Source organism: Chelonoidis abingdonii, chromosome 17 (genome assembly GCF_003597395.2).
Source record: "Chelonoidis abingdonii isolate Lonesome George chromosome 17, CheloAbing_2.0, whole genome shotgun sequence".
NCBI lineage: Eukaryota > Metazoa > Chordata > Testudines > Testudinidae > Chelonoidis > Chelonoidis abingdonii.
Genome location: NC_133785.1, coordinates 36835438 through 36856766, shown reverse-complemented (window position 1 = coordinate 36856766; position 21329 = coordinate 36835438). Strand labels below are relative to the sequence as shown.

The window sequence follows — 21329 nt, the reverse complement described above, 5'->3', positions numbered from 1 at the left end:
ATCATGTGTGGCTAGGGCTAGATAGCTTGTGAATGTCTATACAAGCTGCAATCACACCTTCTGGTTGCTGTGTAGACATACCCTACATTTCCAATGGACAAACACCTGCTTCCTCAAGGGAGCCAACACATTGTTCATTTGGAGACGGCTTAGTCTGGGTGCAATGTTTAACTGCAGTTTGTAGAGAGCTATAAAGACACCAAGAGAAGATGCAGTGGAGGAGCTCAAGAGGTAGAAAGAACTACATGGCAGAGGGCTTGTGCTTGGCACATGCTGCTTGGAAGAGGTGTTAATGGCCTGTCAATCAGCTGTTGCAGGCAAAGGTGATCATAGACCTCCTTGAAGGACATGCCTGCATTACTCATTCAATTGATGCTCTTTGCGTAGTAACAACAGCTGCAGTCAAAGGCGAGCAAGCAGCATATGGTGCCATTGGGCCAGGCAATGCTGCCCAGAGAGGTGTGTGGAGCTAACCAAAAGGGCAACACCTCCTCTTGGAGCACTCGACGGTGCAGGGAGCCTGCCTGCTGCATCACCCCGTCAGAAGATCCAACATGTACCTCCCTAGATCTGCTGGAATGTGCAGAGGAGGCAGACTGGGACCATTTCTTCATACCTCCCTTTGGGTGGCTTGCACCCTAAGGTGTGTGGGCAAGGGACATGGCCATGGTCCCCGATTTGGAGGCACACAGTGGAGGGAGCAAAGGGCTTTCCTCCCAACTTATTGGTACCTGGCCTTACCCTCGGGACACACTGGATATTAAAGCACCAACCCTTCAATCCAGGAGGGGGTATGGTGCTTAATGGTTTTTGGGCTCTATACTTTCTAACTCTCTGCTAAGAGCCAGGCACATGAGCCAGGAGCCAAACACAATCAGGAAAGCAGCGTGGTCCAGTGGACTGAAACTCAGACACAGGGTGTATTCCCAGCTCTGATACTGGATGACCACAGACAACTCACTGCTCCTCTGTCTTCAGTTTCCCCATTGGTAAAACAAGGAGGCAGTGCCATAGGAACTGCTAGTTATTGTCCCTGGTGTAAACTCCAAACACAGATTTCCATTTAAAGGCTACGAAAGGTAAAAGGAACAGACACAATGGGCATTCAGTGCGTTGAGAAAGGCGGTCTGTTTCAAGGTAGCTATGACATTGCTTTTGAGTTCAGTTTGAGTCAGATGCAGAGTACCCTGATGATGTCATAGCCAGGGGAAAAACACACATAGCCATGTTACAGTTTCTCTGGCTCTTTCCATAAAAGTTACAGCCTTTTTTTTATTTGCTCAAAGTCTCCAGACTGCCCTTGAGCATAAACAGCAGTTACATATTTAATTAATTTTCAGATTTTTAATGCGAGGCGGTAAGCATAGTTTGACATTTGAAGTAACACAGAACTCAGGTGCACTGTTTCACTGAGGAATGTAAAAAAATCTTCCCCCTCTCCATTTTTTTTTTTTAATTTTAAGGCCATCTCGCCTTATATAATCAAATTTCCTTTGGCTTGACAAGCTGAATTGGGTACAAGCTGTTGAGGATCTAGTCCTTTTTAGGTACACATACCTGGGTTCGCTAGCAAGAGATGTTAGAGTAACAAGCAGGGTTTCTTCAGTAGTTAGCACAGAAAGAAACGTGAAGGAAGTGTGGGCCCCTTCACTGATGGAGAAGCAGACGCAGTGACAGAGGGTGGAAAAGCTAATGTCTCTGTTTTTTTGCCTCTGTCTCAGAACAAGGTGCTCCCAGCGCGCCTGCAGCACAGCATGGGGCAGGTGTGCATCGCCTTGTGGAGAGAGTGCGTTGGGGACTATTTAGAAAGCTGATAGCATAATCCATGGGCAGATGCCTGGCATCTGAGGGCGCTAAAGAGTTGGCGGATGTGATTGTGCCACTGGTATTATCTTTGAAACTCATGGCGACGGGAGGTCGCTGATGACTGGAAGGTATGTAGTGCCCATCTTTAAGGGAGAGTGAGGATTCGGGACTTACACCAGTCAGCTCCTCGTCCTGGAAAAAAATTTGAAGCAGGTCCAGGCAACAATCTGAGCCTTAGAGGAGAGGAAGGATTAGGAACAGTCAGCGTGATTGCATCAGGGCATCACACTCAGACTTTACCTAAATGTTCTATAAGGGATATGTTCTGTGGATGGCGAGCGTGATGTGATCTTGACTTTGCAGCTATTTGATTGGTCTTCCCACAGTATTTTTGCCGCACGTTAAGACGTATGGGCTGGATGATGAATATAAGTGGATAGAGCTGTCTAGATTGTCGGCTCACAGGTGTGATCAATGCTCTGTTGTGGCAGCGGTCTTTTTTACGCGAGTTGCCCAATGGTTGGTCTGGGGCGGTTTTGACTTCATATCTTCATAGTCCAGGATGGGTGACTGACTCTCGGGCAGTTTAAGATGCACTCCTGGGAGTTGTGTAGATCTTGGGGTTAGGGATAGGACCAGAGGGACATAGACCCATTAGAGGTTGGCCAAACGAAAACCTGTTGAGGTCAACCGGACAAGTGAGGTTCTGCATAGTAAAGATCATGCACTGTACAGATGGACCGAATGGCTAGGGCAGCGTGTGCGTGAAGGCCTTGGGTTCCAGTGGCAGAGTGGTTTGGTAATGGTGTGCCTTTTTGCAAGAGATCTAACGGCATTTTTTGGCTGTATAGTAGGGGCATTGCATCAGTCGAGGGTTGATATCCTCATCTATTTTGCTTGTGGGCTTTGGAAGTAACTGTGTCAGTTTTGTGCCCACAATCAGAGGTCTGGAACAATTGCTCGTGAGGGCAACAATGTTAGGGGGCTGGAGACCTGAGTTTGGGAGAGGCTGATGGGACTGGATTGTTTAGTCTGCAGAAGAGAAGAATGAGGGGGGATTTGATAGCTGCTTTCAACTACCTGAAAGGGGGTTCCAAAGAGGATAGATCTAGATTGTTCTCAGTGGTAGCGGATGACAGAACAAGGAGTAATAGTCTCAAGTTGCAGTGGGGGAGGTTTAGGTTGGATATTAGGAAAAACTTTTTCACTAGAAGAGTGGTGAAGCACTAGAATGGGTTACCTAGGGAGGTGGTGGAATCTCCTTCTGTAGAAGTTTTTAAGGTCAGGCTTGACAAAGCCCTGGCTGGGATGATTTAGTTGGGGATTGGTCCTGCTTTGAGGAGAGGGTTGGACTAGATGACCTCCTGAGGTCCCTTCCAACCCTGGTATTCTATGATTCTCTGAATGGTAAAGATTCACTGAGCCCTGACCCCAGAGAGTGCAGGGAGAGGTACCATACAGCTCCATTGGCCCCCACTCTCTGCAGAAAGCTCAAACATCCAGACTGCAGTCCCCTCCCCAATGCTGCCCTGACAGCAGGCAGGTTTGCATGGCTGCAGGGAGGAGAGGCATATCCCAGGGCTTCTTCCCCCAGCTGCAGCCTCATAAGCCTGCCTTCTCCTTATTAGCAACTGCAGGATAATAGCAACCTTTTGCTGGCAAATGAGGAGCTGCTAATAAGCAAAATCTACTGTATGTAGAAGCTCCTCAGAACAAGATTTCAACAAAGAAGTGGAGAGAAACTGCAAATAACTTCACAGCATCTTCCTCCCTTCATTCCTGCCCCCCCTCCCCGAGCTGGGTTTAAATAGTCTGTTTTTTCCCCTCACAGTCAGTCCCATCTAAGTAAATCAGTTAAGCGTGTCTTAAATCCCACTGCCATCTTGGAAACATTCTCTCCAAGAGCACGTGTTCGATGAAGCAGTGATAAACTGGAAATCCCCTGGCAATACTCTTTTGGATGAGGGATGACAATTACTCTGTTTCCTACCTGCCTAGAGAAAAGAGACAAGCTGGGACCATTAGAGCAATTCAGCGAAGCTAAACCACAGATGAATTATGTGTTTTCCCGCACAACAGCAGTTGCTGCCTTTTGCTAGCATGTGTGAGAGTTTAAATTCTCTTCCAGGTTTTACCAATGAATTTTTCTCCACGCCCACAATTTATAAACCAGTCTAGATCTTCACCTTTTATGGTGACTAGCTCGGAGAGAGAAAGACGATTGGCAAGAAGGCTGACAAAAATAAATGACACTGCTCAGATAAATCAATCCCCCTTCTGACAAGTCCTTCTTCCCTTCGGACGAAGGGTATGAAAGTCTGTGTTAAGAGCTGCACAAAGAAAGCCATTTGCAGTGCACAAGAAGTTTTAGTGGTCCTCCAAAAAGCTATGACCAGAGCTGTATGTTCCAGCTAATCTAACTGTTTACACATATAGAGACAGAAAACTCCTGTAACAGTACCCAGATACCATTCATTCAGGATGAAAACGTGAAATTCTTGCCAATAATCCAAAATTCACCTGAATAAACACTCAAACTCCAGCAAGAGCAGACTGACTGCCCAGTGACAGTGATATTCCTCAGAAAGCACTACAATTACTGTACATTGTGGCATTTGCACTTGCTTACAATTCATTTCCAGCAGCAATTCAGGGTCTTCTAGGGTTAGAGGGTCTCTCTCCGTGCATTTACCTTGACATATTTGATCTGCCTACATCCTTGAATTAACAGCCCTCATGGGTACGGAGGTTGGACAATACAAACACTCCCAGCTTTGCATCATTATGTATTTTGACACAACTATTCATATAAATTCTGCATGTGGATGTAAATATGTGAAGCTAGAATCATATGGAATTGTGCCCTGGTTTATCACTAGACTGAAATGTACAAAGCAAGGTTATAAAGACATTCACTGTGCTAAATGACAACATGTCAACAACTACAGATTTAATGGTGATTAGTCCTACAAAGTAATTAGTACAATGAAGACTATTCATTACCAAATCTAGTTAATTGCCAAAATATTACTTTTCTTTAAAAAGGAACATAATTAGAAAAGTATGTTTCTTAATTATGATTTAAGGCCTTGGAATTGTGCAAATGATATGCATTAAATGTTTGAATATTATTGGGTGAACTCATCCCCAGTTTCACATGAATTCTTTTATTGCCTTCCAACTGCTTTTGATCATTTGAAAACTGGAAAAAACAACCCCATTATCCAATATACATTAGCTGAAGGGATGCCTTATTAAAGTTACTATATGCAATATGGTCGCTGAGTTATAAGGCAATTTTCAACTCTTCTTTTAATACAACAGAAGACTCAAAATTGTATCTCTCAGACTAAATCCAAGTCATTTTTGTAATCTACTCAAAATAACTGATGTCAACCCCATTGAGTAGTTTTTGGTTTCTTAGGGACTGTATATAAAAGTGTTCTGAAATGCAACAGAGTAACCAATTAGAAAGCTCATTGCAAGGAAAACACTTTGGATCAACTGTTTACTATTACATTAATTGGACTCCTAATCAATAATTGTGCCACTAGATCATTGTGAGGCCACTGGGCAACACAGAAACAACTGAACTATTAAACCCATGTAAGATCAAACTAACTTTCTTGGGAAGTATCTGTGGAATCTTGTATCCATCAAGACAATTTCAAGCATTCAGAGAAATATAAAAACACAGCAATCCCCATTATAGAATCTTACATATTTTCCTGGAAAAGCGGGGATGGTTTCTGAAAAGGAAAAAAGGAAGAAGGATGCATGTTACATTCATCTTCTGATTAGCCCACTTTACACTTTAAGTGTAACTGATAAAGCAGTGTAACCTGCATTGTTCTGATATTCCCTGAGGGTCTGTACCTATGCCATTGAATTCTAAGGGAATTTTGCCACTGATTTTCAGTAAAAGGCCATTAGTGTGAATAAGTAGTAACTTTCGCTCAGAGGAAGCAGGAAGGAGGGTGTGGCTGGGGAAAACAAATAAGTGAACATTTTGTAGGCTATATGATAAGACAGATTTAGTGAGTATCCCTGCTGCACCCACACCTCATGTCCCCTCAGCATGTAAAGTACACTTCTTCAGGCAAAAGGAGAATCAGGCCTGATGAGAGCAGCAGGAGATTATGGATTTGCTTGATGTAAAACCAGCACAAGATGAGATTCAGGCCCAGTCACCACGCCTACAGGCTGCCAAACTGAAGCCATTTCCATAGATCTGTCTCTTACTAAATTTCTGACACCTGCTCTACATCTGAAAATTAGATCAGGCTGGCTACAGTAGTAAGGCTGTGAAAAATTTTATGCCCCGTACGATGTAGTTAGATTGACCTAACCCTCATTGTAGATGAGCTTGGTCAATGGAAGAGTTCCTCCATGACCTAGCTGCCATCTCTTGGAGAGGTGGATTAACTACATCGATGGAAAACCCCCTTCCATTGATGTAGGAAGCATCTGCACTACAGTGGCACAGCTGTAGCAGTGCCACTATAGCACAGACATACCCTGAACTAACAAAAAACAAACTGTTCTGGCCCTAAATTCTCCTATAGGCTGGTCTCCCTGGAGGACTACATTTCCCATAAGGCAATGGGCTGATTGGCCTCTGATTGAACTATGTGGTGAATCAAGGGAGTCGCATGGATCTATGTGCGTTATAAGAGACAGTCAGGCCAGGGAGCCTGGCTCATAGAGGAGAATGGAGGCATCAGGCTCCCAACCCACATCTCCCAAAATGCACCCAGAGTCATGCGACTCCCATGATGCACTACGTATCTCAGCTGGAGAGATATCAGCAGATTGGTGTATGGGAAATGTAGTCTTCGAGAGGCCAAAGACAACGGGCAAGGCCGTCCTTAGGCGTATGAAGCCAGGCACTACTAAATTTGGGGCACCACCTCTGGGATGGGACAGCAAGCAGGTAAGAGCGGTCAGGTCGTAGAGCTGAATCAGGCGGCACAGTGCGCACTCCGAAGGAGGGTACTGCTGGGGTCTTTGGGAAGGGGCGGGGGAAACTCACCTGTGTGACTGTCTCCCCACCGCCATGAGGCGAGGGGGTCGGGTGGCACCAGCTCTGGCAGTATCCTTTTGCTGCCCCAGCATAACGCACATTCTTCTTCCCCTCCCCTTGCAAAGTGAAGCCCTCCCCTGCCCCCAGCGCTGAGCGCAGCCCTTCTGTGGAGTGGCTGATCCCCCCACCCACAGCAGGGCTAGATGGGGTGCAGATGCTCAGGATGGCTGGCTGCATGCCAAGGAAGTGACTTACTTCCTCGGCAGCCAGCCTGAGCGCCTCCGTTCCGAGTGACCACACGGGCTAGAATGTGCAAAGCTGGCTGGGCTGGGGAGTGTCTCACACCCGGCAGGTGCAGCAGTGGTCCACCCCATGGCCTCATGGGTCCCCCATCCCTGAGATGCTGCACTTCACCGTGGTGCTGGCAGCAGTGCCCGATGGTGTGACCTGACCTGAAGATTTGCTGCTGCTGCTGCTGTTGCCACTCTGCACCCCAAGAGATGGATTTTGGGGTCCCGTGGCTTTCCACCTATTTCCTCCTTTACTGCAGCTGTTGGACCAGCAGGCCGGGGGTGAGCCAACCATGAAAGCAGGACTGTGTTGCCATTGATCAGCTTCAAGCATTTTTTTTTTCAACCTTATGTTTTGCGCAGGGTTCAAAATGGACCGTTTTTCCTTTTTTTGCCAGAGTCTTGGTGGCATTTTAAATACCTTTATCAAAATCGTGTTAAATTGTCATCTTACAGCTTTGTTTGCCAAAAATGCTTGCTAACAATCCTGAATCCAATTTCTATATATTTTAAATCAATATCTTAGCCAAAACCAGAAAATTAAGTTGTTGACAATTATTTGTGACAGGTTCGGTGTAGGGGAGGGAGTGGGCTAGTTTTTATCAGAGAAACAAAGAATTTTGATAGGCTTTCCTATAGTCATGTTACTGCTAAACAGAGTCCTTGAACAACTGTAAAATGCTTAGCGCCTTACCTGTGTAGAGAGTGACCATATGTTGTACTAAGATTCTCTTGCTTCTTTTTTCCAGTAAGTCAGTATAGTTTTTGCCAGCCCAGAGGTTGGGCAGCCAATATCTTAAGTTTTCACAATGTTTTGTCCACCTTTCATCAAGTATATGCCTGGTTAATATACGTTAAAAAGGCAAGGGAGACTTCCTTGGGAAGAATCTGTGCCACAGAGTATGCTAGATCTGTGAAAATGTCAGTTTTTGATGGAACTTTAGAGGCAGTGATTTATCATGTATTTCTGGCAGTGCGCCAAATGTGCTGCTTTTGCTAATGTCCTTCCAAACAAAAATAAGGCACAATTTAAGGACTGGACAATCTTAAGGTCAGACGTATGAACAGGGAGAGCTTAGAGGTGTGTGGCAACACAAATATCTCAAAAGAATATTTTTTTCTGAATAAGTTCTTGATGGAAAGGAGTGGCTCTTCAGGCAGTCATGCTGCTAGCATACTATTCTGATATCTTAGTCAAGATCGCAAGTGATCAGAAGTTATTATCACCTGATTACTCAGTTGCCTATGTAAAATGAACTGGTGATGGAAGTTCAGCATCATAACTGACATTGTTTATCAGAAAGAATGAGTAACAAAACCTGGAGAGGGTCCTTCTGTAACGAGGGCACATTAGGTTGGAAAAAGAAATTAGCCTGTCTCTGTCCATGCTGCTCTAATTTTAGTGGATAGGACTTCTGTAACATTTCTGTCCTATCTTAATCTAGTTGACATCATTCTGTGTTGGCTTCATTTTGGTCACTTTATGCTTTACCTAGGAATAAAACTAGGGTCCTATTTTCCCAGCTTATTAAACTGGATAATGCCATTGAGCTATTTACAGTGTAAGGTTGATATAGAGTTGTATCATTAAGACTGATGCCCACTACACATTTAAAACTAAAAAGTGACTTTGTAAAAATGACATGAGTTTCCTACTCTCTTGTGTCTCAGTCAGGGTGGAGCGCCTTTGAGGTGTTTCCACACTAGCTCAAGGTCACAGACTCATGGCTATCCTATATTACTTATTTTAAATAATATTTCTGATAATCTGACAATAATTTAAACAATTATTTCTTTAAAAAGACATCCTTATAAATTATGTCATATCAAAAACAACTTTCTGGGTCACAAAAAAGAAAATGGAAAGATAAAATAGAATTAGCTATACCAGCAAAGACAGGTTCTATACTTAAGTTAAGTTTATCAAGTTCGTCAAGTAACTGTTGAAGAAAATTTGTATGCAGATGAAGCACAAGAAACTCAACAAAATAGGGAACAATCATTTGAAACAGCTGCAGACACAAAACAAGAAATTACAACAGTTGAAACTACTAGCGTGGGATATAGATGACATTGACGCATGGTCACAATCTTTAAACAATGAATTACGTGTCATTATACTTGAGAAAGGCCCTATTAGAATAGAAGGTCTTGAATATCCTAAAGACATTAGAGGTAGGAAAAATCACAGAAAACAAGTACTACAAAATACTTTCTAACCGTGAAATTGTTAACAGATGTGTACTCTAAATGCAAGGATGCTGTATTTTGTTTCCCATGCAAGATTTTCAACAGTCGGATTTTAACACAGCAATCATGGGTATTAATGATTGGCAAAATCTTATTCAGACATTACCACAACATGAAAAGGCACAACACAACATTGAAAGTACGCACAAATGATGTGAGCTGAGCGTATGGTTAAAAAAAAAATCAGACAACTCTTGATGCCCCAAATCAAAGATTGCTGGAGTCAGAGAAACAGCACTGGCATTGTGTTCTTGAACATCTATTATCTATTGTTGAATATCTATCGACAAACAATCTTGCTTTTAGAGGAAGCCTTGAGAAATTATACCAGCCCAAAAATGGCGATTTTGGGGGATTTGTACAACTACTGGGAAAATTTGACACTGTGATGAATGAACATCTCTAAAGAGCGACAAAGAGTCTTGTGGCACCTTATGACTAACAGATGTATTGGAGCATAAGCCTTTGTGGGTGAATACCCGCTTCGTCAGATGCATGTAGTGGAAATTTCCCTAAGAGTAACTAAAAGGAAATATATGACCTTTATTTTGGACCAAGAATTCAAAATGAACTGATCATGCTAATGAGTAATAAAGTGAGAGACAAAATTGTTTCACTGATTTCTTTGGCAAAATATTTTGCCGTAATTCTAGATTGCAATACGGACATAAGTCATCAAGGACAGATGTCGTTAGTAGTGAGATTTGTCGATATTAGTGATTCAATACAGATTACAGTTAAGGAATCATTTATCACACTTTTAGAAGTAGAGGACCCTATAGGTTTTGGACTTTTTCAAGCTCTCCTTGATGAACTAAAACAAATGGGATTGTCCGTAATGAACATTAGAGGACAAGGCTACGATAATGGCGCCAATATGAGAAGATGCATTTCTGGTGTGCAAGCTGGATTACTGACAGAAAATCCACAAGCCTTTTTTGTTCTATGTGCCTAGCACAGCCTTAATTTGATTTTGTGTGATATGGCCAAGTCTTCTGTAGAAGCTATTTCTTTTTCTGGTTTGCTGCAATGCATTTACGTGCTCTTTTCAGCTTCCACTCAACAAAACGCGCCGTACCCCTGAAGCAGCCAGCAGGTCCAGCTCCTAAGTGTGTGTGGGGGCCCCCCACGGGGCTCCGCTCACTGCCTCCACCCGAGCACCGGCTCCAGACTCAAATATCCACAGCACATGTCAGTGGTATTACCGTTAAGCCTTTATCTGAGACATGCTGGGAAAGCAGAGTAGAAAGTGTGAAAACGTTGAGCTATCAATCTGAGGAAGTTTATGAAGCACAGGCTACTATTTTGGAAGAAACCAGGGATATAAAGGCTAAAAGTGAAGCAGAGTCATTGGCCTCTGAAATATACAGCTTCATGTTTCTAACATCTGTCGTAATCTGTTATGACATTCTTGTTAAAATCTCAAGTGCAAGCAAAATAATGCAGAGTCCAGCGATGCAGCTTGAGTCAACACTTACCTTACTAAACAACACACAAGACTTTTTAGTGAAATACAGATAAACTGGATTCAAGGAAGCACAGCAAGAGAGTTTGCAGAGGCACTTGGTGTAGAGCCAAAAGTCCCATGTTCAAACATGACAAGAGTTTCGAGGAAAAAACGGCAAGCGGAATATGAAGGAGCAGATGAGCCCATAGAAGATTCAGAAAAGAAATTTGAGTTTGAATTTTTTAATGTGATGGATAAAGCAATATCTGCTGTTGATGACAGGTTTAATACCTTATGAACACACCATGAACAATTTGGATTTTTGTATGACATAACTAAATTCAACAAAATAGGAAAACAAGAGCAGCTAATGACAAAGTACAAGAACCTTGAGAGTCTCCTGAAACATGGTGATAGTTTTGATTTAAATGGACCTGAATTGTACGAAGAATTGAGTACATTGTCATCAATGTGGCCACATGCAAAACCGGTGATGGACATTGTACAATTTATTCATACCAGGAAACTTGTTGACATATATCTTAATGTGTACATTGCCACTCGTATTCTACTGAATTCCTGTAACAATAGCATCAGGAGAATGGAGTTTCTCAAAACTAAAGCTCATTACAAACTCTCTCTGCTCTACAATGAGTCAGTGATGCTTGACTGGTCTTGCTATTCTTGCAATCAAACAAGACATCACTTTGTCTTTCTCATACGATGACATTATTACTGATTTTGCAGCCAAAAAAGCCAGAAAGATTGCTTTTAATTAAAAACAAATCCTTGTTTCAATACCTCTTCATAGAAATTTCCAATAAAATGTTGACAAATTAGTAATTTTTAAAATTTGCATCATTGTCAATAAATCAGATTTTTTTCTATAGCGCTATTTCTTTAGTGCAAGTATAGTCCATCAGCATTATTGTGTGCTTAATTTGTTTAAACTGCATATGGCAAGTTTTCCAGTACTGTAAGCTTATTTTGGTATTGCTAAGAGCAAGTCAGGCATATGGGCACCAGTTTAATAAGACTGTGTAGGGCACCATAAATCCTAAGGACGGCCCTGACAATGGGGGCTGGAATAGAAGGTAATGTGGTGATAGGGAAATGCTGTTCCTTGGTTTGTTAGGCTGCTGGTATGCTGAGACCACTGCCCATCATGCTTACTAATATGGCCTCACTTGTTTCCTGGTGCTCTGTCTGTATTAGGGTGACCAGGCGTCCGGTTTTCTATTGGAACACCGGGTCAAAAAGGGACCCTGGCAGCTCTGGTCAGCACCGCTGACTGGACTGTTAAAAGTCTGGTTGGCAGTGCTGCGGAGCTAAGGCAAGCTAGTCCCTACCTGTCCTGGAACCGTGCTGCACCCTGGAAGTGGCCAGCAGGTCCTGCTCCTAGGTGGGCATGCCAATGGGGCTCTGCTCGCTGCTCCCTCCTCAAGCACCAACTCCGAACTCCCATTGGCTGGGAACCACAGCCAGTGGGAGCTGCGTGGGCAGCGTCTGCAGGTGAGAGCAGCATGCAGAGCCACTTGCTGTGCCTCCATCTAGGAGCTGGACCTGCTGCTGGCTACGTCCATGGCACAGTGCAGAGTCAGGAAAGGCAGGAAGCCTGCCTTAGTCCCCCCACTGCACCGCTGATCGGGAGCCGCCGGAGGTAAGCCCACGCCTCAACTCCGAGCCCCAACCTCCTGCCCTAGCCCTGAGCCCCCCGAACCTCTCATCCCCGACCCCACCCTAGAGCCTTCACCCACAGCCCAAAGCCTGTATGCCTTCCTACACCCCAATCCCCTGCCCCAGCCTGGAGCCCCCTCCTGCACCCTGAATCCCTCATTTCTGGCCCCACTTCAGAGCCCGCACCTCCCAATTAGAACCCTCACCCCTCTCCCACAACCTAACCCTCTTCCCCAGCCCACTGAAAGTGAGTGAGGGAGGGGGAATGTAGTGAGCTGGGGAAGGGACGGGGCTAGGGTGTTCAGTTTTGTGTGATTAGCAAGTTCGCAACCCTAGTCTGTATCCATCTGTCTCTTCTTGTCTTATACTTTAACTGTAAGCTCTCTGGAGCAGGGATGGTCTTTTTCTATGTTTGTACCCTGCCTAGCACAATGGGGTCCTGGTGCATGAATCGGGCTCCTAGGTGTCATGGTAATACAGCTAATAAATAATTGACGCTTTTCATTTCAAATCAGTCAAACATTTTGGGTCAGTTACTAAATTAACTGTTCCAATTTGGGTTGAACCTACCCAAAATGAAATATTTCAGCCAAGTCAGTTTTCCATATGGAAAATTCTGATTTTGCAGAATCTTAATTTTCTCTCAGAAAAATTACCAAACAGCTGTAGTTATTGCAGAGTTGCTCATGAGAACTGGAGTACTGGATTGGTTGAAAAAAATGAATTACTGTTCAAATAATTCATATATGCAAAGTGCATATACTGGTAGACTGGGGAATATGCCGACAAAGTCGGAAATGTAAATTTGTTAACAGAAAAAAATTAGGTAAGTGAAATTTGAAGTAGCCAACTTGGTCAATGTCCCTTTAATGTATAAATAGCAAGTTAGAACAAATATTAGCGGGGAGTGGAAGGACAGATGTGATTCTATGGCCTCAAAATGCCCCCAACAAAACATTTTCTGAATTGCAGACAGCATTGTAAGTGCACTATTAAGTACTATTTGTCATTCACTATATTTGTTAATAAGTAAACACAGTACCATGCAATGAAAAGGTAACATTAATATTAGCCAAGTGTCTGTGCTGGCACTGTATGTCCTAGCTACGGGTCTAACTTACCAGGTTTAAGTGCAGTTAGCGGCTGTCAATAAAATATTTATAATTTTACTTTTTGATTCATTTTACTGAAGCATTTGGGGTACTGTCTCTAGTACAGAGGTGACACAGATTACTTGCTAATGACAAGCGCAAAGACTTTAATGATGTCCTCTATTGCAATATATAAAGCTTTTCAAGGTCTTTGCTATTCTTGTTGGGTCACCACATACATTATGACAGTACCCTCGAAGAGCCAAATTTTCTCTTTTCTGCATTCCATGTCACCCCCATTGGCTACATTCATCCCTGATATTTCTCTACACATGCCACCGGGCTGAATGGAGGGGAGAATTTGGCCCAACTGACCTCAGCAGCAATGTGGAGGTGTCCATTCGGACAGAATTTTACCCAAAAGTAAGAACATGAAGTATTTAGATACATTATGCAGGAGTACACATTTAGCAAGGCACTAAACTTAGCACAGATGATTTAACTGTTGAACCGTAATTTAATTTTCTTTAAAATATTTTGGGAGAATTGGTTAAACAGCACTGAGTTTATTTGTTGGCAGTCAGAGCACATCCAAAGAGATTTGGATGGGACTATTAATGCAGAAGAGGCCATGCAACACTTGTTCATAAAAAATCATTGTTCGCTGTCATGCCCAACAATTGCCTCATCAGCATGCCTTACCTCGAAATAACTTTGGACTGCATTAATAAAAGCTTCATCAGCCACAATCTGTGTTTCTCCATTGAGAAATGCTTGGAATCGATCTTTGACTATCTGGAGCTGCTGCTTGCTTATCTGCAAAGACATTTCAAATGAAAAGAGATTAGTTAGCAAAATATCAGAGGGGTAGCCGTGTTAGTCTGGATCTGTAAAAGCAGCAGAGAATCCTGTGCCACCTTATAGACTAACAGACGTTTTGGAGCGTGAGCTTTCGTGGGTGAATACCCACTTCGTCAGACGCATAGTTAGCAAAATGGAAATTATGGAATTAAAATAACCAAATAAATAACCTTATATAATATTCTATCTTGTAACAGCTGGTCACCCTTGCGCCATATCTGTGAAACCATGAGGCACACCTCTATCACATGGTCTTTTGCCTATTGCAATACTAGAGGTTGAATGAGATACAAATACCTTCATCCTGGCAAGTATATTCATGCTGTCGGCCACTCCTAAGAACTTCTGAAATAATTCTGGGCAACAACCCACTACATCCATATTTTCTTTCCAACGCAAAATCCACACAAACTGCTACCTCTTCCAAACTGGGAATTTTCTGAACAGAACTACTAAGCTCTCCCCACACCCTCAAGATACTGTCCAGGTTCAGTGGTGACACAAATCACAATATAATTTACATTTGGAGTTAGAAGGGTGCTCTTAGATCTGGACTAGGAAAGAAAGTGTGATTTTTTTTGTTGAAATATAGTTATACAATTTGGCCCGCTTAGGACCAAATTTGCACCACTACTTTTAGCCCCTATTGTAGAAGCAATTTTGCACCTTTAACCCAAGTTAAAGAATAGGCTTGACCATAAACTTTGTTTAGACAACAATTTTCACTCTACTGATACCTGCTGAAAGAAAAAGCATTTAAATTACATTCATTTTGCACACCCTCTGAATACCAAATCAGCACAGATCAAGGCATTTTAACTGTCAGACCATTTTCTGATCCATCTACAGCTAACACAACTTCAACATCACAGTTCATGGCATAGTTCCACTGATTCTGGCCCAGATACATCAATAGGAAGCTCACAGCAGACTTATTTTGGCCTTAAGGCAACGGCACACCATTTTTGTACAACTCTATCAGTTTAGATACAGAGGTTAAAATTGAGACAACCCCTAATGTTAACCAAAATCCCAGTTGGTACACTGAAACAAGCTATAAACACCTTTCTACCAGTATAACTGAATCCACACTAATAGGGTTGCATTGATTTAACTATATTCATGTCTAAACAGAGTTAAATGGATACAAAAATCTGTTTGTAGAGCAGCCCCAGGACCTGCCACCTATTGTGTAACTAACGCCATGCATAAGCAATCAACCATTGCCTTTACTTTCTGAATATCATCAAAAGCTGAATACGGCAGTAATAAAAGAGTATTTCAAAATTGGGTTTATTCAAATGTGAGGCACATGCGAAATGAAAGATTAACTGGAAATAATGCTAAATATAAATACTGAAGTACAACTGGATTCAATGAATATATCTGGATTAAAAAAAGAACTAGATAAAGTCATGGAGGATAGGCCCATCAGTGGCTGTTAGCCAAGAAGGTCAGGGACGCAACCCCATGCTCTGGGTGTCCCTAAACCCCTGCCAGAAGTTGGGACTGGATGACAGAGGACGGATCACTCAATAGTTCCTCTGTTCTGTTCATTCCTCTGAAGCATCTGGCACTGGCCACTGTCAGAAGACAGGATACTGGGCTAAATGGCCATTGGTCTGAGCCAGTGTGGCCGCTCTTATGTTCTTAACGAATAATATAAGCTAGTGATGGAAAAACTAAAATCCAGAGAGATGATTCCTTAAGATGTCATGTGCACACTGATGAGTTCAATGATGATTACAAGAGCAACAGGAACATTATGAAGCAGACAGTTGGTAGGCTGAGATCGCTGGGTGATTTTTCCAGAATTTGAGGCTAAGAAAGAATCTAAATAAGAGAGAGCAAACTAAACAAAATGTATGTGGCTAATTAAGTCTTGAAGAGAAAAGATAAAGACATTAAGAAAAGCAGAATTAGTTACTACCAGAAAAAGGAACTGAGAAGACTCAGATAAGTTTGTACAACTCTGTCAGTGGGAGAAGGAACTGCAACTCAGAAAACAGACTGATTCAACATGTAAGAGGGAAATCAAAGTAACGATGGTTCTAAAATGGCCAAGTTACCAAACTGGATTTTAAAATCTCTCTTCAAAATAACAATAAAGCAGAGAAATATAGACTATTAAGAAGTAATGAAGGCCCATTAGATACAGCTGTTGATAAAATGTAGGTGCGGGAACACTTAGAAAATGTGGACATAAATGTAATCGGGTCTAGATGACAACTGACAAGGTACGAATGTGGTTAGCTAAGGAATATTCTGAATGGTGGTAATTAGTTTTGGAATGCCATGGTGAACAAGATGAATGGGCAAAGGAAATACCGTGTGACTATCTGATTTGGTTTATTTTACTGCTATCAGAAAGTTGCTTTGCAAAAAACAGTAAAGCAAAGGATGTCATTGCTTATTTAAGAAAATGAGAAACAAATTTGCATTTCCCCCTTTGAGAGATGGGAAGGGGGAGCCATAAGCAGCTGGCCCACTCTGCATCAAACTCAGCAACATACATGGTGTCTAGGATTTCCTAGCCTTTGTCTTTAACAAACAAGAACAAAAACATTAGGATCCAACAAACCCTTTCATTCCTTGGGATTGGAGCATCTGACCTGAAATCAGCAAACATAGCTCCATTTACTCAGGGTTCTAGCTCCTGAAATTTGACCACATCAGCAGGAGTCCTGTACTGTTAGGCAGCATTCTAGAGCCTACCACACTGGTAATGGAGTGAAAATGAGTTCAGTGGAGAGTTCTGCTGAAATGGGTAAATACAGTCCCTGGTTAGGTGACTAGTGATAATTCAGCGTTCACAGCTCTCAAGGAAACTCAGTCAAATGTGGGTAAGTTTATTAGTTATCCTATTTAAAACAAATCTAGTGCTGAAGCTGGCAACAAGTTCTGTCAGCAGCCCATTGCATCATCAGGCCTGAGACGGTATTTCCAAACCTTGACAAATTTGTTTGGTTTGACTTGGATGGAAGTACTGAGAAACAGATTGAAAACTGGCCTAAGATCATCCACAAAGACACTGAGCAAGTGGGAGACAAGACTAGCAAAGTGTCAGGGGAAACGCTGGTAGGTCCCTTTCTATCAAGCACATTGGTGGAATCCATGACGGGACTTAGGTGCTATCATGTGCTGCATTGCAAGGCCTATCTTCCAGGTGCCTAGAAAAGTCAGAGGAACAACCCTGCACTCCACAAAGCCGAGTTAGGACCCTTACATCATGAATGGGGAGAGCACGAGAGCTGCCTAAGAAGGGACCCACAAAGCCAGCATGCTAGGCGGGGAGCCAACTAAGCTTGCCAATGGGAGATGCCAACATGAGGGGTGTGTGCTAAGACCCACTCCTCTCCCAGAGACAGGCGCCTAAGACAAGGCTGCAGGGAGGTGGCGATCTCTGCTACGATTCGTGACCGGGGTGGAGGGAGAAGCCATTGGGCTGCTTAAGTTGTGCATAAGGCCCAAAACAAAATGGGGGGATGGAAGAAACACCCTTGTAACCTTCAGCCTAGTGGACACGGTACTCACCCAGGATGTGGGAGGGCCCTAGTTACAGAGTCATCCTAACTCCTTCTCTGGCCCAATTAATAGTTAATCAATCAATTGTTTAATTAAAGTGGAACAGCTTCAATAGGAGAGATTGAAGGAGACACAATGCTTAGAGCACTCACCTGAGAGGTGTCAGATCCCTGTTCAAGCCCCTTCTCCTCAGGAGGAGGAGGGACTTGAACCAGGGCGAGGGGTCTCCCATAACCCAAGTGAGTACCCTGACCACTAGGTTACAGGTTATAAGGCTCTGCCTTCTTGTCCCCCTCACCTCCTAGCTGTAGTATGAACGCACCTGCAGGACCCAATCCAGCAGGCAGACTCTGAACATGCCGACTGGATCAGGCCCCTGTGACTTAGGGAGCCAAATAGCTCTGTTCCCTGGTTTGTAATGGCTCCAGGGCATAGGTGGAAGCAGTCAATGGAACTGATGCTGCTCACAGAGTAGTTAGAAGGTGCATTTCTTTTATGGAACTATCCTTCCCCACCCTCCAAAATCTAAGGTACTAATATGGCCTGAACACCTACCATAAGGCAGTACTGCACATGCTCAGGCAGGAGACAGATACCTGGGTGCCTAGATTGAGTTTGCAGTGTGCATGCTCAGAGGAAACCCTCCCCCACCATCCCTATGCCCCACACACAAACACCTTAGGTACCAAGTGAGGTTAGGCGCTTCCAGGCTTTGATGGCAGTTGAGCGGGAGCTCTGGGGAATTGCAGCGGTAGCTAAAATCACAACCTAGATGCCAATGTACCTTCAAGGTTCTCACTCTATTAATAATCTGGAGGATGAGTAAAAACAGCACATGGATTAAAATTGTAGATGATGCTAAACTGGAATCTGTTATTAACATCAGTGAGGGACAATGAAATTATTCCAGGAGATAGAGGTTAGGAACCAAGAAACGCCATTAAAAAAAGAAAAATTCAGCAGACAAATATACATCCTGATACACCAGAGGAAGACGTACCTGGAGGAGAGAGATTCGGAGATTGGAAAATACCTGACGTGCTGCATCTTCACTTTTCGTGTTGCATTTTGCGGGGACCAAGTGCCACATACTGGTTTGGTTTGGTATTTAAGATAATTTTGTCAGAGAACTCTTTTTATTAATTTTCAATTTGTAGCACATTACCTCTCACAGCAATTTCCAAAAGCCTGTTTGTTTAATTACTACAAAAGTCGCTTCTGCTCCACATTTATGCAGGAGATTGGTTGAACTGCCTTCAAAGTGAGTGATGTTGCCTGACATTTCTGGAGACTAACAGCATTCATCTCATGCATCGTTAATTACTCCAGGGGGCAGTGTAAAGGCATCATTGGAAATTTCCTTATTAGAGCTGTGGGTTTGGTTTTCTCTAAACCACACAGTTGGGAGGGGGGAGGCCCCCCTTTTTTCAAATCCCATCACATGTGCAGTGTTGCTTAATAGCACCTTAATGTTCTCATTTTCTCCCCCAGGCTGCAAAATAGCACTGGTTTATTGATCTTTTTCCTCTTTCTATAGCTATGAATATCATCATGAAAAAGTCAATTTCTAACTGAAAATTAAATTGCTTTCATATTCTATTTAGCTTTGCAGTGCCAAGGAAACAGATGACCGGTGAAGGAATTTCATCTGCCATAAGCCTAAGTAAACAAGAGAATGTGTTTGAACACAATCCACACTGGGAAAGAAACCCTGAGTTGACCACACTGGGGGTATCTGATTTTGTGCATGCGTCTTTTAAATTCTCCCAGCCATGAGTTCCCTATGCTGGTTGTTAGACACAGTTCCTTGGTGCTTAATGTCAACTTGAGTTGTGGCATATTTATTATTTGTATTAAAGTAGCACCTAGAGGAAACCATCAAGAGCCAGGCCCCCCTGCTGCTACAAACACAAAAAAAGGCAGTACTTGTTCTGCCCTGAAGAGCTCACAATCTAAAAACAGGCAAAGAGCGGGCGAGAGGAAGGATTATTATCCCCATTTCATAGATGGAGAACTGAGGCATGGGGCAACTGAGGGCTTGCCTGCATGCAGAGTTGCACCAGTTTAAATAAAGGTGTGACTTTAAATTAAATTTAAGATAGTGCAAAAGGCTGTGTGAACACTCATTTCAGTTTAATCCAGCCTTACTTGGGTTTAGCTTAAACTGAACAAGTTTAAGCTCCACTGAAATAAAGCACATTCAAACCAACATGTTCACACAGGAGTCTGTCCTAGTTAGACCAGGTGAAAAGTGAACCCAGATGGCCCTTCAGCTTGGCCCCAGTCACATGGGGCAGCCATGGCAGAGCCAGGAATCGAATCCAGATCTCCCCAGTTCCCAGTCCAGTGCCGGTAACTTCAAGATCACCCTTTTGTTGAATTCTTCCTCAAGATTATTTCCAGCTCTAGAGACTGAGCTCAGTGCCTAGATTTGGATCCTACAGGCAGCAGAGTGCTTTGCTGCACGATGCCCTTCTGGAAGGCAAAATAATTATTGTAAATGAAGGAAATCTCTGCCCAGCTGTTCCTGCTTGGTTCTAGCAACTTCTATTAGCAAAGAGCTAATTAACTGCCATTTGGACAGCCGCTGACCTCCCTCTGTCAATAGCGCTTTAATGCCATGCGTGGGGCAGGGCTGAGGGATTTTCTACCTTCTGAAAATTTTTATGGATCATATGTGGAAATGCCCTCTCCCCTCCTGAGCTCAGATGCTAAGGTCAGTATTAACTAATTTTTAAAAATACTGAATTTGGTGACAGGAAGGAAACATTCTAACCAGTATTCCAGGCTTAATGGCAGATTCTCCAGGATCAGATAAGTCGAACCAAATAATGCATGGGATGTATGCCCTAATTCAGCAAAGCATGTGAGCAGCAGTCCTCTTGACTATAGTTCCCTAACCAGATTGCCTAACATGCCTGAGCATGTTTGAGAAGACAGAAGAATCTGCTAAACCTATCTGCTGGCCCTGGTTTATTTCAACAGCAGCACTATCTAAACCAACCTATAATGCAGATTAGATTGGTCCGTATCCCCGATGATGCCACAGCACAACTGGCTGATGAGCTCTGTGCCTTTATCCTCACACACAATTATTTCAAATTTGATGACAATATATATCTCCAGATCAGTGACACCGCTATGGGCACCCGCATGGCCCCACAATATGCCAATGTTTTTATGGCTGACCTGGAACAACGCTTCCTCAACTCTCGGACACTCATGCCCCTTCTCTACCTATGCTACATTGATGACATCTTCATCATCTGAACCCATGGGAAGGAGACTCTGGAAAAATTCCGCCATGATTTCAACAGCTTCCACCCCACCATCAACCTCAGCCTGGACCAATCTACACG

General features: G+C 43.2%; 1 protein-coding gene across 10 annotated transcripts in view; it reads right to left on the bottom strand.

The window, feature by feature from the left end:
* The window catches only part of CADPS (calcium dependent secretion activator), a 377508-nt gene that overhangs the window by 280310 nt on the left and 75869 nt on the right, over positions 1–21329 (bottom strand). For all 10 annotated transcript variants that reach the window (XM_075073179.1, XM_032781853.2, XM_032781855.2 and 7 more), the window contains exon 2: positions 14287–14400. In XM_075073179.1, the coding sequence (XP_074929280.1) occupies positions 14287–14400 (114 nt within the window). The remainder of the gene's footprint in view (positions 1–14286; positions 14401–21329) is intronic.